The sequence below is a fragment of the Haliotis rubra genome, unplaced genomic scaffold (genome assembly GCF_003918875.1).
Source record: "Haliotis rubra isolate DU_JTF1 unplaced genomic scaffold, ASM391887v1 Scf21, whole genome shotgun sequence".
Classification (NCBI taxonomy): Eukaryota; Metazoa; Mollusca; class Gastropoda; order Lepetellida; family Haliotidae; genus Haliotis; species Haliotis rubra.
The window spans coordinates 3980875-4000517 of record NW_025766114.1 but is presented as its reverse complement, the minus strand read 5'-3'; the positions used below and the strand labels follow the sequence as shown (position 1 = coordinate 4000517).

At 43.2% G+C, this 19643-nt stretch overlaps 1 protein-coding gene and 1 long non-coding RNA gene across 2 annotated transcripts in view; one reads left to right on the top strand and one right to left on the bottom strand.

Annotated features, from left to right (window-relative positions):
• The window catches only part of LOC124276578 (haloacid dehalogenase-like hydrolase domain-containing 5), a 14982-nt gene extending 9641 nt beyond the window's left edge, over positions 1 to 5341 (bottom strand). Inside the window, exon 1 of the mRNA XM_046712225.1 lies at positions 5245 to 5341. Within this exon, the coding sequence (XP_046568181.1) occupies positions 5245 to 5326 (82 nt within the window). The 5' untranslated portion in view covers positions 5327 to 5341. The remainder of the gene's footprint in view (positions 1 to 5244) is intronic.
• Positions 1 to 19643, top strand: part of LOC124276580 — a 19940-nt gene extending 297 nt beyond the window's left edge. The window contains exons 2-3 of the long non-coding RNA XR_006898574.1: positions 12534 to 12538; positions 19523 to 19643. This is a non-coding gene — a long non-coding RNA (uncharacterized LOC124276580). The remainder of the gene's footprint in view (positions 1 to 12533; positions 12539 to 19522) is intronic.

The window sequence follows — 19643 nt, the reverse complement described above, 5'->3', positions numbered from 1 at the left end:
CTTGATTGCTTCAAAAGCAAAATTCTTAACACATTTTCAGAAACTCGTTTGGGTAACGGATCCAGACAACGACCTTGACTGGCTCGTCAGATACCGCCGCCATCGAAAGTATTTAACTGGGTTTTTGTTCGCTGTGTTGTGAAACATATTTTAAGCAGTCACATAACAAATCCAGTAACCGTATTATTTGCCAGAACAATCGCTCACGACAATGTGCCCCACACGGGAATCACGTCGCAACGGCGTGTGCCGCGTCGGGTCGGCCATGACACTTCGAACTAGCCAATCAGCGCTCAGCTGACATAATCGTCCTGCGAGAGGCAGCAAGAAATCTATTTATATCCCAACACAAGCGGGCGCTGTGTGAATAATTTAACTCATTTCTCAAATGTGGAATTTGATCGGTGAGTAATAAAGATATTAACCGACTTGTTGACTACAAGGACGATTAGTGCACGGTTGTTTGTCGTGATTGTTGTACTACTGCAGTATTGATTTTCTGAAACATTTGGAATTTCTCGATGTCTGTACCGTGAGTGAAATCTACTACCTGGAGTGTCCATGCAGGATAGGGGCGGTGGGGTAGCCAAATGGGAAAAGAGTTCGCTAGTCATGCCGAAGATCCGGGTTTGATTCCGGGTACAATGTGTGAAGCGCATTTGTGGTGTCCCCCGCCTGAAATTGCTGGAATATTGCTAAAAGCGGTGTAAAACTAAACTCACTCACTCACACATACAGAATATACGAGTGCATCATGTTCAAAACATATTGTTTTTTTCTGTTAGATGAAACAAGATTTCAACGTTTCCGTATACCGATTATGAACATGATTATGAATGAGAGTGAATGTGGTTTTCTGCAATGTACCTGCTCACCAGAAATGGACTTCACACACTGTATCAACGTCTTGACTCGAACCCAGATTTTCGGCGGCGTGATGAGCGAACGCTATAACTGCCTACTCTACTGACGTAACGGGATTACATGGGTCCTGAATCCCTATCCACTAAGAGGCCGCAGTGACATTCAACATGACCCTATTTCTCAGAGATACCATAACACTATGACTGTCTTAGAACTACGACTGCGACTTTCGTAACTTACGATGTGGACTAAACCAACACTTAAGTCTTACAATACAGTTGTCTTATTTAAAATAAATATCTCTATATAAATATAATGCAAATGGAGCTCAGTACTGCATTATTTCAGGTGCTGTGGCCTCTGTATAAAATATAATGCAAATGGAGCCCAGTACTGCATTATTTCAGGCGCTGTGGCCTCTATATAAAATATAATGCAAATGGAGTCCAGTACTGCATTATTTCAGGCGCTGTGGCCTCTATATACAATATAATGCAAATGGAGCCCAGTACTGCATTATTTCAGGTGCTGTGGCCTCTATAAAATAAATGCAAATGGATACTGCATTATTTCAGGTGCTGTGGCCTCTAATAAAATATAATGCAAATGGAGCCCAGTACTGCATTATTTCAGGTGCTGTGGCCTCTATATAAAATATGATGCAAATGGAGCCCAGTACTGCATTATTTCAGGTGCTGTGGCCTCTATATAAAATATAATGCAAATGGAGCCCAGTACTGCATTATTTCAGGTGCTGTGGCCAGACAGAACTACAAGGCATTCTGGACTTACGAGTGGTTGCATGAGTTAAATGTTTACGTCGCTTTCAGCAATATTCCAGCAATATACCAGCAATATCACGCGGGCGACACCAGAAATGAGCTTCATGCATTATGCCTATGTGGGGAATCGAACCCGGACCTTCGGCGTGACAATCAAACGCTTTAACCACTAGGCTACCCCACCGCCCCCTAGACCTAAGACGGGTTTGTTTTTTAATATATTCTCTATACATACTAAACATGGACATATGACCATCGCGGTGGCCATCCGTTTGAGCAGCTGAACCCAGTCTGGAACCAGTATTCGGTCCAAACCGACACATATTCCTTTAAACTGAAGGGCGAAGTGAACGCTACAGTAAGTTTTGCGCATCAGGCAGGCGCTGGATGGCTTCGATCTCCAAATGACAAACCAGCGCGTGAAGAATCGCGTTGTACCGTCTGTCACGAGATGTGATGCACTAGCTATCGATCTGTAAGTATGTCATAAAGATCAAAACCCCATATTTTCTCGCTACTTTGTTAACACCGCAATATCGGCATTGTTCCAGGTATATGACCTGCACATAATCGAGTCTGGACCAGACAATCAAGTGATTGACATCAAAGGTATCGATCTTTGCAAATGGGATACGATGACATGCATCAACCAAGTCAACAAGCTTCGCTACCCGACCCCGTGGCCTTTTACAAGCATGGTTATTACAGAGCAATCTAACCCAGATCTTTACGGGTCTTAAAGCTTTGATGACCTTGATGCGCATATGGAGTAATACGATTTCAACAATATCGGTAGTAACGAAACGAATGCAGAGTTAATCCTGTTGAATTCTCCGAACACTAATATAGTAAACTGCCGATCAAAAGAAAATACACGCTTGAAACAGGATCCGACAACAAAAATAAATTACGGCTGAAAAACATACATACTGATATGACCATAATATCCGTATCGGACACTTCGCCATTCAATATATAGTCCTAGTTTCTCCGCTTTTCAGCCATAAACAAACATAAGAGTATATTTTCTTTGCCCGACAGCGTATATCGATGCTCATGATGTCAATCACTGGATTGTTTGCTTCAGGCTATTTACAGACCGATGTCAAATAGCGTGAATATTGTTAAGTGCGGGGGACACCAGAAATGGGTTCTGCATCAATTTATATTTTAGAGATGTGGGGAATATAAAAATCTTTATGTTTTAGTCTTCCGTCGTGACGAGTGAAATAGGAGGTAAAGCTTTAACCACTAGGGCGACCCTTTACCGCCCCTTCTGTTGAGCCGCATAGCAATATATAGAGAACGGCTGGTAACAAACGAAGACCAGCAGATATTATGGTACGGTACACCATAGGCGGATCCAGAAGGGGCACCCATTGTGCTGAAAGGTCTGTAAAATGACCATTGAACCACTCAGGTACCCCACCGCCCCTTCTGCACCTATAGCATTTATATAGATAACGGCTGGTAACAAACGAAGCGAATATCCGCCTCTATAGCTGTAGCTACTAGCTAGTGAGTAAGTGAGTCTGGGCGAGATGATCCAGTGATTGATGTCATGAGCAACGGTCATCGGGGTACGATTACCCGCAATCAGCCATGACAACGAGGTTTGCTACATAACAAAATGGGAGCAGTGAGGTAGCCGAGTGGTTAAAGCGTTCACTCGTCATGCCGAAGACCCGAGTTCGATTCCCCACATGGGCACAATGAGTGAAGACCATTTCTGGTGCCCCCCGCCGTGATATTGTTGGAATATTGCTAAAAGCGGCGTTAAACCATACTCACTCACTCGCATAACAAATGTTGCTTGTATATTTCGAGAGAAATAATATGTTATCTGTGGGAAAACGTTTTGAAAAGACTTATAGAGTTAAATAAGTAATGTATCTGTGTCAATAAATGCATCGATGAAACACATGCGGGTTGGGTAGGGAGGAAAATGTCCACTAGCTATCTAGATTCAAGTACATGTAACAATTATCCGTCACAGTTAAGTTCCCCTGTGTAAAACACGCCATCTATCCAAGTCACCTTGCGATCAGCTGCAAGGCTTTATCGAAAAACAGTTCCTTTGAAATACGATATTATACGGTGTGAATCCCTCCCTTCTGAACCAATCAGTCTTCCGACTTGCCAGCCAGTTCACACGCCGACCACGTGCTCACTGGGTGCAAAGGTCATTATTGATCCACCAGCTGACTGCTCCCGTCGGCGTGCACGTGCTGTACATGCATGTTCCCCGTGCCCGCCAACCACTCAGGATGCAGTTACCATGGTGTTTTCATGCACAGCGTTGACAATAGTTTATAAATATCGCATGTGTCAGCTTGCTTGTGATGAGAAATAAACAAATATAGATTTAATGTGTCATGCAACAACGTTTAAAACCGTAGTGAAATTTTAATGTCATAATTTCATAGCTTTTCTGCAACCAAGTACACTCACTCCGATCATCACGCTGTAGTTTCATGTATATATAAGCATGCTTGTGCTGCATGGTCTAACCACAACTCATCTTCCCGCAAACTTGAGTCACCGTTTCCTTTTCATGACCTAAGCTGTCCATATTTCTGGCTCTTCAGTTTTATATCTTGATGTTTACAGTTTGTTTCAAAACGCCAGAAGGTTTATTTATGCATTTATTCAATATTTGGATTTCAATACATTTACGCTTAATTATTTCCAAACAATAGAAAATTCTTATAGACTTTAACGAATTCATTACTATATCAATCCGGTCCTACATAAGAACCCATTATATGATTATTTTCCTAAATGGTAAAGACTTAAAAAAATAATTTGGTTATCATTTTTCATTATTTTGCTTAAAATGACATCAAATTTGATTCTGATTGCTCGCACCCCAGTCATAAGGCGACTGCACTAACAGCATGTCGGGGGGCGTTCGGTTCATCCTCATTGTACAGTAATGCACTTGTACTAAGTACAGTCTGACATCATGTACAGATGTATATTCTTGCTGTACACTTCCTACAATGATAGCGAGTCGCGGTGCCGCTTAGGCAATAGAACGCTAGGCGATGTAAGGCTAACACGGGGACGATACCACAGGTTTGTAAGTCATATACATGTATATATCTTAGTAACAATATACACTCGGCCTAGCCTAGTGATCTTCATTTTGCCTGCTACAGCAATATTTTACATGTCATCTTGAGTTTCTCTACCAAACAGCCTCCACATCAAATATCGCCCCGGTTAGAGTAAGGATCCAGCCTTATATAAGAGCTATGAGAATTTGCATCACAATTTCTTGCAGAAAATTGTGACGTCATCTGTTATAATGACGTAACAATCAAACGCCATCATGATTATCTCGGGTACTGAAAGCTGGTGAGCTGTGTCTTTTTGCATTCAGACACGAGTTATTACAATTTACAGAGTGAAAAGTAGAATCCAACCCGAGTGCCATTCGATATCATATATATCAACACAGTTCGATAACGGTTTACACACCTCGGCTAACAGGAAAATAATTCATATATCTTGGTAATGCTTTTGTTTTACTTTGGTTAAGTAGGACAAACATATTTCGAGAATGCGTAAAATACATATAACGTATGAAGCCTACCTGAGTTATAATTGACATGTCCTTCATATTTCTTTTCCTGACGGTGAGCGGCCGACGTCTCGAAACAAAACAATTCAGCCATGTTTGACAAAGTAACAAGGCGATGTTAAAGCTAACCAGAGTATCTTATCAACAGCAGCGGGGAATATACCTATATATAGCCTTGCTCGGCCTTCACAGAGGCAACGATTGGTCGAATTTAGTGCTAAAGCTAAATTCGATCAGCATTGGTCATTTCTGCTGACCACGAGCCTAGCACGTACGTTGACGTCATCGACCAGGTTGGCTGCCAAACGCTTCTGGCGATGACCGAGTTCACACGAGCTAGGTGAAGATTGGCTAGCGTGCAGCAAGATATTCTAATGGTCCGTAGAGTTCCTATATTGAAGCCGGGGATGAACTTTGAACTTGGTTTAATGAGTTCTAAAGGGTGCACACATTGCACATGCACTTGTCCTGCTAGGCGTATCATAACCTTGCACAAGGACAACAACAGTATCACGGAGGTTCTGGGTGACCCTCGTATATGAGGGTTTATATAGTTATCAACGTGTAAAGCGAGAATATTTCTGTTTGGGTGTCTATCACGTGAACAGTTATGGAAGAAAGCGTTAGTTTTGCTTTGGAGTGAGTCACAGGTATGCAATTGCAATCCTCAACACCTGAGCGTTAAAGTACAGGTGTGAACAGATGGAACATTATAAGGGCCTGTTAGCATAACTTACGTTTGAAACTGCATAATCTAATTGTAGAACACCGATGTAAATCTCACATCGCCATTATTGATTTTGTCAGTGTCAAAATATATTCAAAGTTGTCAGCCACTTAAAGTAGAATTCGCGTGGTATATTCCTACATTTCCTCTCTGATGTCATATTGCAAACATTCTAGTCAGGTCGGATCACGTGGTGTCCATGAGGTGACTTATTCGTCACTGTTGTCAACCCATGTCACGTTCCATAACACATCACAGTTCACAAAACTAACATGACAACATCTTGCTACATCGTGATATCCCCTACCGTCGCTTGCTACATCTTGATACCCCGTCACCGTCTCTCACATGTAGCAAGAGATATCATAGTGTAGCAAGATGTATCGAGATGTAGCAATACGTATCCTGATGTAACAAGAGATATCGAGATGTGGTAATACGTACCCCGATGTAGCAAGAGATATCGAGATGTACCAATACGTATTCTGATATAACAAGAGATATCGAGATGTGCCAATACGTATTCTGATATAACGAGAGATATCGAGATGTGGTAATACGTATCCCGATGTAGCAAGAGATATCGAGATGTGGTAATACGTATACTGATGTAGCAAAATATATCGAGATGTGGCAATACGTATCCCGATGTAGCAAGAGATATCGAGATGTGGTAATACGTATGCTGATGTAGCAAGAGATATCTACATGTGGTAATACGTATGCTGATGTAGCAAGAGATATCGAGATATGGTAATACGTATGCTGATGTAGCAAGAGATATCGAGATGTGGTAATACGTATGCTGATGTAGCAAGAGATATCGAGATGTGGTAATACGTATGCTGATGTAGCAAGAGATATCGAGATGTGGTAATACGTATGCTGATGTAGCAAGAGATATCGAGATGTGGTAATACGTATACTGATGTAGCAAGAGATATCGAGATGTGGTAATACGTATTCTGATATAACAAGAGATATCGAGATGTGGCAATACGTATGCTGATATAACAAGAGATATCGAGAAGTGGCAATACGTATCATGAGGTACTGAGATGTAGGAACACGTATCCTGATGGAGCAAGAGGCACTGAGGTGTACCAATACTTATCCCGATGTAGCAAGAGGCACTAAGATGTAGCAATACGTATCCCGATGTAGCAAGAGTGAGTGAGTTTGGTTTTACGCCGCTTTTAGCAATATTCCAGCAACATCACGGTGGGGGACACCAGAAATGGGCTTCACACAATGTACCCATGTGGGGATTCGAACCCGGGTCTTCGGCGTGACGATCCAACGCTTTAACCACTAGGCTACCCCACCGCCCCCCGATGTAGCAAGAGGCACTGAGATGTAGCAATACGTATCCCGATGCAAAATGTATCGAAGTGTGGCAATACGTATCCTGATGTAGCAGGAAGTACTGAGATGTAGCAAGAAGTATCGAGATGTGGCAATACGTATCCTGATGTAGCAATTCAAGAGGCACTGAGATATAACAATGCATGTCCTGATGTAGCAAAAAAGAATTCATGGAAAATATTTGGCGGTCTGTAATAATCGAGTCTGGGCCCCGTTCCTCAGCGATCGTAGCGCTACGACAGTCGTAAGTCTATGTTAAAGTATGGGTTACGATCACCTTAGCGCTACGATCGTTTTGAGGAACGGGGCCCTGGACCAGACAATCCAGTGATCAACATCTTGAGCATCGATCTATGCATTTGGGATACGATGACATGGGTCAACCAAGTCAGCGAGCCTGACCACCCGGTCCCGTTGGTCGCCTCTTACGACAAGCATTTATTGCTGAAGATCAATTCTAACCCGGATCTTCACAGGTAGAATTGGGAAGAGATAACAAGATGTACCAAGATGCAGAAACAGGTAGCAAGATGTGGTAGTAGGTTCCAATATATATAACAGGAGCACTTCGTCACAAAATGAGAACGGTGTGTCGCAAAGTAACTCCAAATCGGGAATAGTTAATTACATGTATGTAATTACGGTACAGACCAATGGATACCCTGTATTCAATGATGTCTTCTGTATACTACGTTATGTCCATCACTGGAAAAACTTGTTTAAGAAAATATCATGACACTAAGTGTTCAAGTTGACTCTTTAACGGTGGGAGTCACAACTGTAGGAAGAACAGAGCACACACATACTGCACGTGCTCCATTGTATACTCTTAAAAAAAGGTAGCGACATATACTCATGCCAATAATGGTTGTCACCCCCCTCCCTCCCCACCCCAACCCCACACACACCTCACACACCCACCCCAAGCCCCCTCTCCAATTAAAAAATTTGAAGGGGGTGACAACCATTATTGGCATGAGTATATGTCGCTACTCAGTTCATTTGAAACAGCTGATTTTAAACAAGTGTAATTTCTTTCAATGTGAGGCAGAAAGAAGAAAATCATTTTATGCCTTTCGTAAATACTTGAAACAAGCTTCTAAAGCTCTTGGAATGTCTTCTGAGAAACTGTAAAATTGTGGCCGTCGACGGACCCGAACAATTAAGTTAGACCTGCAATTGTTGAATGGATTCAGAAAATAAGTACATGTCACAAAGTCTCTTGAAGAAATACCATAAATCTGAACGAGATTTAAATGCTTTCAAATTACAAGTTGTGTCAGCTTTTGCCTGCATTTGGATGCAGATACAAAATATTAAGTGGTGAAAGTAGGGATGTGTTATGTGAACATCTGACATTGTTTGTCTTAGACATCCATGCCACGGCCTCGGCCTATTAAGACGAAATAAAAAAAGTTAACTTTATAGCAAGATAAATTATCTTTTAGCAATGATTCTTAGAACTGTGTGCATCAGTTTTGTATAGGAGAAGCTTTAGTGTATAAAGGGCTTTTCACTTTGTGTGCGCAGCTCAGCATTAACGGGTAGATATAGGGGTGTTCCATGCGTATTAGCGTGACACCATCGGATACCTCTAGCCTTTAGGGGGGGGGTAGGGTAGCTTAGTGGTTAAAGCGTTCGCTCGTCACGCCGAAGAACCGGGTTTGATTCCCCACATGGGTACTAAGTGTGAAGTCTATTTTGATGTCCCCCCCCCCCCCCTCACAAACACACACACCGTCATATTACTGGAATATTTCTAAAAGCGGTGTAAAACCATATTCACTCACTCACTCTATCCTTTGAGTACTTGTCCAATTCTCATTGTTTTACTACCAGAACAAACAATGGCGAAAAGCGTTTCGTCATGCACAAGTAGATGTTACATATGCTGTCTAACCGATTTTCTCGGCAATCATGCTCATGAATGTTTTGGCAGATAAGGATTCGCAAGACAGTGCCACATCGTTGATCTGCCATCTTTAAATGAGACATTGTGACATGAGACACTCCTAATACACCTGCAATTAGATAATGACACTGCATTTTCACTATCCTTTCACCAACTGTTCTCTGCTCTGGTTATTTGATACTCGAGTTATATTTTTTCATTTTGGCCTAGATTTGATACACAAGCAAACTATGGTACGTTGTAGCTCGACGAAACAAAAGGTGGGAATATTTATCAATATGTACCAGAATGTGGATATATTATCGAGATATAGCAGGATATGGTAATATTTAGCCAGGGGAGCAACATGTTACAGGAGGATGAAGTAGCAAGATGCATTAGGATGGTTGGTCGGTTTGTTGTTTTACGCCGCAATCAGCAATATTCGAGCAGTATGTCGGCGGTCTGTAATTAATCGAGTCTGGACCAGACAATCCAGTGATCAGCAGCATGAGCATCGATCTAAGCAGTTGGGATACGATTACATGTGTCAACCAAGTCAGCGAGCCTGACAAACCGACCCCGTTAGTCGCCTCTTACAAGCAAGGGTTACTGAAGATCAATATTCTAACCCGGACCTTTACGGGCAGGGGCGCTATGACATAAGAGCAACAAAACGTATCAAGTTGTATCGTCATGTGTCCAGATATAAAAAGAGGTAGCAAGAGCTAGCAAGTGAGTGAGTGAGTGAGTGTGGTTTTACGACGCTTTCAACAATGTTCCAGCAATATCACGGCGGCGGACACCAGAAATAGGCTTCGCACAATGTACCCATGTGGGGAATCGAACCCGGGTCTTCTACGTGACGAGCAAACGCTTTAAGTACTGGGCTTACCAGCCACACACACTCAATGATTAATCAAGATATAGCAACACGAAAGAACCAATTCTTTTAATTTCTACTTTACCAATATACCCTTAATACCCTCCTTATCGATATACACAAATTTCATGGACACCAACTTCTTTATTACGAGAGTTTCGATACAGATTCTTGTACCGCTGTCAAGCAGGAATGAAGTCCTCCATATCTACCTGTGAACACACCGATCCAAGACAATCTAAACGCACCACTCCAGTTGGCGTCAACCCCTTAAAGCACGTGTATATCTATTCTGATAAACTCTAAAGAATCCTAGCACAACATATAACAGTCTCACTTTAAAGACATGTATTTACTTGTAAAAACGCATGTTCGAGAGCGTGATCGTGAAGTTTCAAATACTACACTGCGGTGCATTACACCTGATGTACCTCCGAGGCACTTTTTAAAACAGAATGAAATAAAACTTGTTCCTAAGTTCGGGGGTCTGACATTTTTCGCAGCATTGGCAGTTCCGCTCTGTCTGATATTTTCGGTAATGTCAGCTCGAATTGCTGCTGAAGGCGTACGAGTAAGCCGCCGAACACGTGACTGGTCTGACCTGGGTCACGTGACTTACCATACTGCTGGCACTTACCTTGCTCTAAGGCTGTACTGAATGCTTAGCCGACTGATGTAAAGTAATTCTATCCTTTAAAGAGGCAATTCTAGATAAGCGACCAGTACAAGGACGCCAGTCTGTTTTTACTATTTTTTAGAAATTCTCATTGAAACTATTAATTACTACCCTAGAGACTTGTGCAAGTCTGTGCTGACACTTATACGAAAGTCTAGAGATGGTGAACTGGGTCACTATGAATTTCCTGTATACGGCCAGTTCTAACCCACCTACTTCGTTCTATGACGTCGTTCCACTTGAGTTATAGTCTCACCAAGTTAGACGGTATTCTTTGCGTAACAAATGGAATCACATTCGCCCGGTAGGGGGCGCACGTGACCCAGTTATCTAGGGTATCGCGAGATGCTTTGTAGAGTTGCGCACCTTTGGTGTGACAGGGTTCGATGATCATGGGATCAAGTCAAAGTTCGCCCCAATTACGACCTAACTTTATTGAAACACAAAATGTAATACCTATCCGTCGCATCAAAGTGGTTCACGTGACTTTGCAATTTCCTCCAAAATAACCGAACGGCGTAACTGGAAAAAGAGTGCCGAACCAAGCCCATTCACTACACCCCTTGTAACCGCCTCCGTGATGCAGTGGTTAGAGCGGAAGGTCGCGGGTTCGATCCCCGGCCGCGTCATACCATGCAAAAGACGTTAAAATATGGTACTTGTTGGTCCCTGCCTGGCACTATAAAACCAGCTGAAGCCTGGGCAAGTACAAGCAGCCACACATACACACACATGTACGTCGTCATATGACCGAAATATTCTTGTTAAAGGATATGGTATATTTTTAAATTTATTTTGAACTCAAGCGGTGCCTCCGTTTCGCTTGATTCTTCTTCATCTTCCCTGGAAAATTGTCTTGCAAGATGTAAAATCGGATCGTATTGATACGGTCTAACATCCATTTCAGAAATGACATCAGAAACACCTTTTACTGCTTCAGAATCCATGGACACTGTTAAGTTGTGAGGTAAAATCAAAGAGGCAGCCATCAGCAACAGGCACATATGACGTCATGTCACGTGATACCCCCTCTGCTCATTAACTGTCGGGTGCTTCCGTTAAAGGCGGAAATACGTGTACGTTTTGTGTGTTTTTATAGCTATTTTACAAACTTTTTGTTCAATTTTAATCACGAAAGGTGACTTTTAGAATATCATTTACAATATATCAAAAGTTTTGTTTTCGTTCGGATTCTCCTTTAAGTACGACGTTAAACTCCATTTCACCTCACACCCCTAGCAATGGCGGTGGTGCCACATACTGAGGCAGTGATGTATACTGCTGTTCTGCTGTTGGTTAACGACCCTCATAACTTTGCAGTATCTACGAATTCATAATATATCTGTCTGTATATTTGTGGTTAACCGAAATCTTCTATATGATGATATCGCTGACCTAGACTCGTATTTTGATTCTGTTATCATTATTGTGGTTTAGCCTACTGAGATCGTGATATAGACTTCAGACAGGACCACGTCATATCTTCAAGCATCGCTGGCCTTGACACTATAAGGGTTATACTGCTCCAAATCAGAATCCGTAGCTTGAGTACAGACTGAATAATCTGACAGCAGTGATTGGGTGGTTTTGTGTAATGTACATCCATCCAGTCATTAAAACACCATAATTGTTTAATATTTAGTGCTGTCTTTTTCACATGATGACTTATGCTGGATGTGACCCCAGGTATTTTAAACCAGTTGACATTTTGTGCGGAACTGGTGTTTGTCTGTTTAGCTTCCGGTACTCGGAAAAGGAGCTGAGGTGGGGTTTTTATATATTTTTATTGCTTTTTATAAGGCCACACTATACACACTCGTACATGTAATAGCTGTTGATGGCTTAGTTCATTGTTTTAACAATAAAAAATTCTTACTATAGAAGTCGAGTGAGTGAGTGAGTTGGGTTTTACGCCGCTTTTAGCAACATTCCAGTAATATTACGGCGGGGGACACCAGAAATGGGCTTCACACATTGTGCCCATGTGGGGAATCGAATCCGCGTCTTCGGCGTGACAAGCGAACGCTTTAACCACTAGGCTACCCCACCGCCCCGGGAGAAGGTGAAACAACAGCAATGTCAAAACGTTTGTTTGTTTGTTTGTTTGTATAAGTTGCACTCAGCAATTGTTCCAGCTATATGACGACAGTCTAAATAATCAAGGCTGGACCAGATAAACAAGTGAGCCTCGATCAGCGAACATGACCACCAGACCCCGGTAATCGCCTCTTACACCATCAGTGTGCAATACCCCTCAGCTATGTTTCAATTGTTTAATTGCTTGGAAAAGCCGCCAACGTACGTTTTCTTTTAATTGCATGTAAAACGGTAAGAGACCTTAAAATAACGCCAAGGACATCAACGCCAAGGACATCAACAGATATGCAAAACTATCGTTACAGACACATTAATAGTTCTAAACATTTAAAGGGGCGGTGGGGTAGCCTAGTGGTTAAAGCGTTCGCTCGTCACGCCGAAGTCCGGGTTCGATTCTCCACATGGGTACAATGTGTGAAGCCAATTTCTGGTGTTCCCCGCCGTGATATTGCTGGAATAATGCTAAAAGCGGCGTAAAACTCAACTCACTCACTCACTCTAAGGATTTAAATACAATATCGAAAGTTACATTTCCCTGACGAATATCAAAATAATCAGAGTAACGCGCCACGTGGGTTCAGTAGGTATGGCTCACTTAGGTCAATCGAAGCATGACGTAAATGAGTTCACATGGGTTCACTAAGGTCGTCATGAGTTTTGAAATCGAGTCTGAGATCCACATGACAACCTGTCAACAAGCTTACGTCATCCTCGTAGTGACAATTGTAATACATGTCTGCACTTGTGTGATACGTGATGTGGAGTGAGTGAGGTAAGTGTACTTTGAACCAGGTATATCTTAAGGAAGCGTATTAATGCCACAGTGAGTGAGTGAGTGAGTTGGGTTTCACACCGCTTTTAGCAATGTTCAAGCAATATCGCGGCCGGGGACACCAGAAATGGGCTTCACCGGGTAACACAGTCTAAATTAAATTATATAAAACGTGTTCGTAGATAATACTTTAATGAACGTAGATGATATTTAAATTTAGTAATCTAAATTATCGTAATCTAATTAGGAGAAAGTATCATCTACTATCGAATTATCGACATGGTAACCATATCATATCACGTGATTGACAATAGGCCCTGGTGTGTTTCATGTAACCTCTGGTTTAATTAATGATGCCCGAATTGTTTGACTTCCAAACTTTATGTGTGTTTATGGGGGCACTATCATAACATTAAAAAAAACAACTTTTCATTTAAATGTGTCGAAGTTTTGTTAATTAAAGATTGACCGTGTATTTTATTTCTGTTTATTGGGGTATGAAGCGAAAACCGAATTGCAAATTTCTGTAAGATTCCCGGATTCATATATACTATCCCAAAAAAGAAACGCATAGGCGTTTTGTATTTTCAAAATCTATTAATTACCTATTGTGTTCAAACAATCGTCAAAATATGTAACAAAAGTGTTGATAACATGATTTTACACAACTGCACAAGTGAAAAGTCCACTTTACCTGAAAATGTTGATTTTGATGAGATTTCTTACAAGAATTAAAAAGGCATCGCCAGAACGCAACAGAAATCAACTTCCAGTTGAAATTGTGCAGCAAAGAGCCTGCACTGTCTGGCTATAAAAATCCAGATTACTTTTGGAAATCGGCATCCGTTTTGAAGGACTGACTGAGTTTGGTTTTACGCCGCTTTTAGCAATATTCCAGCAACATCACAGCGGGGGACACCAGAAATGTGCTTCACACAATGTGCCCATGTGGGGATTCGAACCCGGGTCTTCGGCGTGACGAGCCAACGCTTTAACCATTAGGCTACCCCACCGCCCCCGTTTTGAAGGAGTATCCAGGTCAGATCACTAAGCCAAATCTTGACGCTGCGACACGGAACATAGCCAATGAAAGACTGCACGCTGGAGATTACCAATTTTCTGTTGCCAGGCGTCTGAATGTTAGTCTGAGTACGATATCACTGCTTGCAGCTAGTTACAACCAAACAGGTATAACAAATGACCGTCCCCGTACAGGCAGACCTCGAGTCACCACTGCAGCCCAAGATCGGTACAACTGGTTGCTACATTTGCTCGATCGTACGGCCACGTGTGAGAGCACAGCAACCAGAGTGCCTGGACTTCGAAGGTTATCCGGTCAAACTGTAAGGAACAGGCTGAGAGAGATTGAACTGAGAGCCAGGAGACCCGACGTCGGGACCATGCTACGTGGTCACCATCGCGATCAGCGTCTCCGTTATCTAAAATTATCCATTTGGTTGTATGGACATTACCTTCTTCTAAACTGATGTAAAAATTCATTTCTGTAAGTCTATTTGTGGACGAGTTATACATGTTTGAAAATACAACATTTTCGCAACAGATTTCTGGGCATGCGTTTCTTTTTTGGAATAGTATATATTAAAGGCATCAAAACAAAGTTCATAAGATGTGTCAATCACGGTAAGAGACGGGAAGAACAACAACAGTCAGCCCGTAACAACCCGGGTCAAATATGTCAGTAGAAGGCGGCTATTTAAAAACACGGTAAGTATCTGCCGGATTCAAACATTGGTTCACGAGTTAGAAATGAGTTGTTATACCATAGACCGATCCAGTCTGTCAGTCAAAACAACATAGATTAGCCAGTGGTTGTCCTCCCAAACGTGAAGACCGCCTTCGTGGTGTAGTGAGTTTAGAGCGTCCGCCCGGAGTGCGGAAGGTCGCGGGTTCGATCCCCGACCGCGTCATACCAAAAGACGTTAAAATATGGTACTTGTTGGTCCCTGCGTGGCGCTCGACATTACTGGGTACATTACTGGGCATTACTGGGAGTCAGTATAATGTGTCTGAGTGGGGTATTCATGCTTCACTGCGGCATGGTATCTCCAGTGGGCTAGCACTATAAAACCAGCTTCAGTCTGGGCTAGTACAGGCAGCCGCACATACACATACACACGCATGCACGTCGTCATATGAGCGAATTATTCTCAAGCACGACGTTAAACCCAATTCCACCACCACCACCACCCAAACGTGAAAAACAAAGGACGAGAAAGCAGGGCTTATCGGCCGAGACTGTGTGCAGTCTGTAAGCTGGTTCCCGACTCCTTTGCGCGCGCCATCTTGCGTATGGCGATATGGGAGACGCGGCCCAGTTTACACAAGTCTGCAACAGGCGGGCATATAGTAAGCTGGTTCCCGGCTCCCTTTGCGCGCGCCACCATAGCATAGTTGCAGATCGTCCCAGGCGCCACCGGGCTTTGACGCGCCAATATGACATCAAATCAGGTTACGTCATCTCCGCAACATGTGTATGCCTGGAACCTCCATTTGCAGAGAGTTGTTCAGATATGCGGTGTCAACCATCAGAAACTTTATCCGAGCTAAACGACAATAGGCCTACCCAGGACTTATCCCTGGCGGACTTTCATCTAGTCTCTCGTACAGACCCTGAAGCAAATATATCCAAGAAAGCCCACGCAAGTCTAGAAAATGTGGCAAGTCTAGATTTCCTCAGCTTCTGAAAATGAATGAAGAGTCTCAGGGCTCCTTTTCATTATATATATATATACTGAGTCAAAATGAAACTTCACAAAATGTAATTTGAAAAATAATGAATAATTTTTCTGATGATACATCTATGTATCCGAAATGGGATCCCTATCTTTCGACTCTAGAAAAACGTTAGCAAAACCCACTCAAACCCATCCATTCGTCGTGCAAATGACGTTAGTGCCAAATCAGGTTTTGCACGTGCAGTCGATCACGTGATCTTCGCATCGAAGTTTTCTTGCTATGCACGTGTTTTGCATTGGCCTCAAGAATTGAAAACACATTTTAAACCACAGTTCTAACGGTACTTGAAATGCCACGATTGTCAAATGTGTAACGTGAACATGCCGCTGGCATGTTGCAAGCGGGAAGATCAGTTATTGACGTCGCAAGAGCAATGGGATGCAGCCGTCGTACTGTGTATGACTTTCGAGGTCGTCTACAACAAACTCGCATCACTTCTGATCGCCCAAGGTCGGGTCGTCCACGTGTGACGTCACGAGCAGAAGACCGTCAAATCGTCCTACGTCACCTACGTGACAGATTTCTGCCGGCTACACGAACCAGGGCTGAGATGTTTAGAGGTCGACTGTCCTCACAGACCATTCGAAATCGGTTGCGGGCTGCCAATCTCCATTCTCGACGTCCATATCGTGGGCCAATATTGACGCCATTTCATCAACTTCAACGTCTGCTGTGGGCCCAACGTCACCTCCGATGGACCCAGAGAGACTGGAATCGAGTCGTCTTTAGCGATGAATCCAGGTTTACCCTCAGATTCGCGGACGGCAGGCATAGAGTCTGGAGACGACGTCGTGAACGGTATGCCCAATGTTGTGTACAGGAAGTCGACAGATTCGGGGGCGGAAGTTGCATGGTGTGGGTGCTTTCTGTGGGAACAACCGTTCCCTGACTTCTGGTCATCCGTGGAAACCTCACAGCTGCTGCTTACCGCGACCAGGTGCTCACCCCTGAACTCGTTCCTTTCATGGCGGCTCATGGCCCAGGTCTACAGTTCCAGCATGATAATGCTCGGCCGCATACCGCGATGTTGACACGAAATTTCCTTCAAAAACGCTGAAATCAACGTCATGGACTTGGCAATCGAGGTCCCCTGACTTTAATCAAATAGAGCACGTTTGGGATGCACTTGGGGAGAAGGCTTCGTGGTCTTAGGAACCAACCTAAGAATTTGCAGGAACTTGGCGCTGCTTTGCAAGAGCAATGGCGCAGAATCCCCAACCACGTGTTCACAAGCATCAGGCAGTCGATGAGGAGACGGTGTTTGGCAGTGGTGAATGCGCGGGGCGGCCATACACGATATTGAACTGAGAAATTTCGCATTTCTATTCTTGTGACTTGACATTCTGTATACCCATGTTTTGGAACGGCGGTGTAGCCTAATGGAACTGATTATGGCACTGTCAGTGTATCGAGTACATCACACAGATCTCAGCAATGAAATAATAACAATTTAACCATCTTACCATCTCTTTGTTCTTTATAGTGCCTATGAACGGTTTTTTCAAGAAAAAATGTTCATTTCAGAGAGTTGTTAGTCTTTTTCGTCCCTCAACGTTTACGATGTGCGCAGACGGATAACAAGAGGTTGTGGAACTGGACTATCGTTAGTGACGAGTCAAAGCTTCACACGATAGTCGTAAGCGTATGTTAAAGTATGGGAGTTACGATCATCTAAGCGCTACGGCTTTGAGGAACGGGGCCCAGGACTATCGTTAGTGCTTCACATTGCGCTTTGCCGATGGCAGGGTACGACGCTCTCCTACCCAGAGTTCCATGCGGCCGTCGTCTGCTCAGTGTGGCGCAGCAGGGTAACGTACCCACAGTGTTGAGTTGGTGAGGTTGACTGATTTGAAGGGGCGGCGTAATGGTTTGGGAGAATTTTGTGCCAGTGGTCGAGCATTCTCATATTTGAACCCAAGATCAAAGGTTTCTGGCATACAGAATGCCGTTCTTCACAGAGACCGCCAACAACTGACACGACTGGGGCCTTATTATGTGTGCCGAAATATACCACCTCAATATATCAGTGTGCTACTGACCGACTGTACCCAAGCCATCACTATTATCTTCAGTAGGTACAGAGTGCATCATGTCGAGACACAAAACCATGTTAGTATCAAAGTCTAACACCAAAAATCGCGATAGTGAATCTCTCACGCCCAAGTTTTGAGATCGACGACCCCTGTCAAAGATTACTCACAGATTAGATAACACATATAGACACTGACTTATTACAAAACACGACGGCCTTGAAAAGTGACGAGTAAGCACAAGTGTCATGAACCTATGTTGCGTAAACAACAAACAAGTAACCAATATATAAGTGGACGTGTCGGGCCATAGGTCATTACAAATTATGAAATTAAGTGAGTGAGTGAGTTGGGTTTTACGCCGCTTTTAGCAATATTCCAGCAATATCACGGCGAGGGATACCAGAAATGGAGGCTTCACACATTGTACACATGTGGGGAATCGAACCTGGTCTTCAACTTGACGAGCGAACGCTGTAACCAGTAGGCTACCCCACCGCCCCTATCAAATTAAGACATGCCTGGGTATTTATTTTAGTTTGAGAATTTGGTTTAACGTTGTTTTTGAACATTATTGTAGGCTTGATGTGGGTGAGAGTGATTTTTACATCACTTCAAGCAGTATTCCTGCAATGTCCAGAAGAGGTCACCAGAATGGGGCTGCACACATTGTACCCATGTTGGGAATCGAACCCGGGTCTTCGGCGTGACGAACAATCGCTTTATCCACTACAGGGCTACCCCACCGTTCAATTATAGGGTTAAAGGTCCAAATTAACGTTCGAAATTAACGTCAGTCCTAAGGTCCGAAGCAGATTTGAAAACCACTCGGATCCACAGCTTTTGTTTTCGCAAGATCCTTGTGGCCGACAGCTTTTTCATCCCCAATAACTAAGAACATTATTTCCATATTAAATTTATAGGGTCTACACATTCTGATCAGGACCCACAACCTTTTATGGTTCTTGGTCCTTAGGGCCTGCAGCTTTTCAGGGTTAAGGACAAACACTGGTCCTAAAGTGATGCGTGCGTCTTGAACGACCGCAGATCACGTAGCGTGGCCGCAAACTCGGGTCAACATGACACTCGGAGATTTGTTTACTTCCGGGCATATGTCCTAACTTCGTGCGAGTATGTACGGCAAAATTATTGAAAGCTTTAAATGGGAATAAAATCACCAGGTTTGTGATACGCAAGGTACTTTACAGAGGTC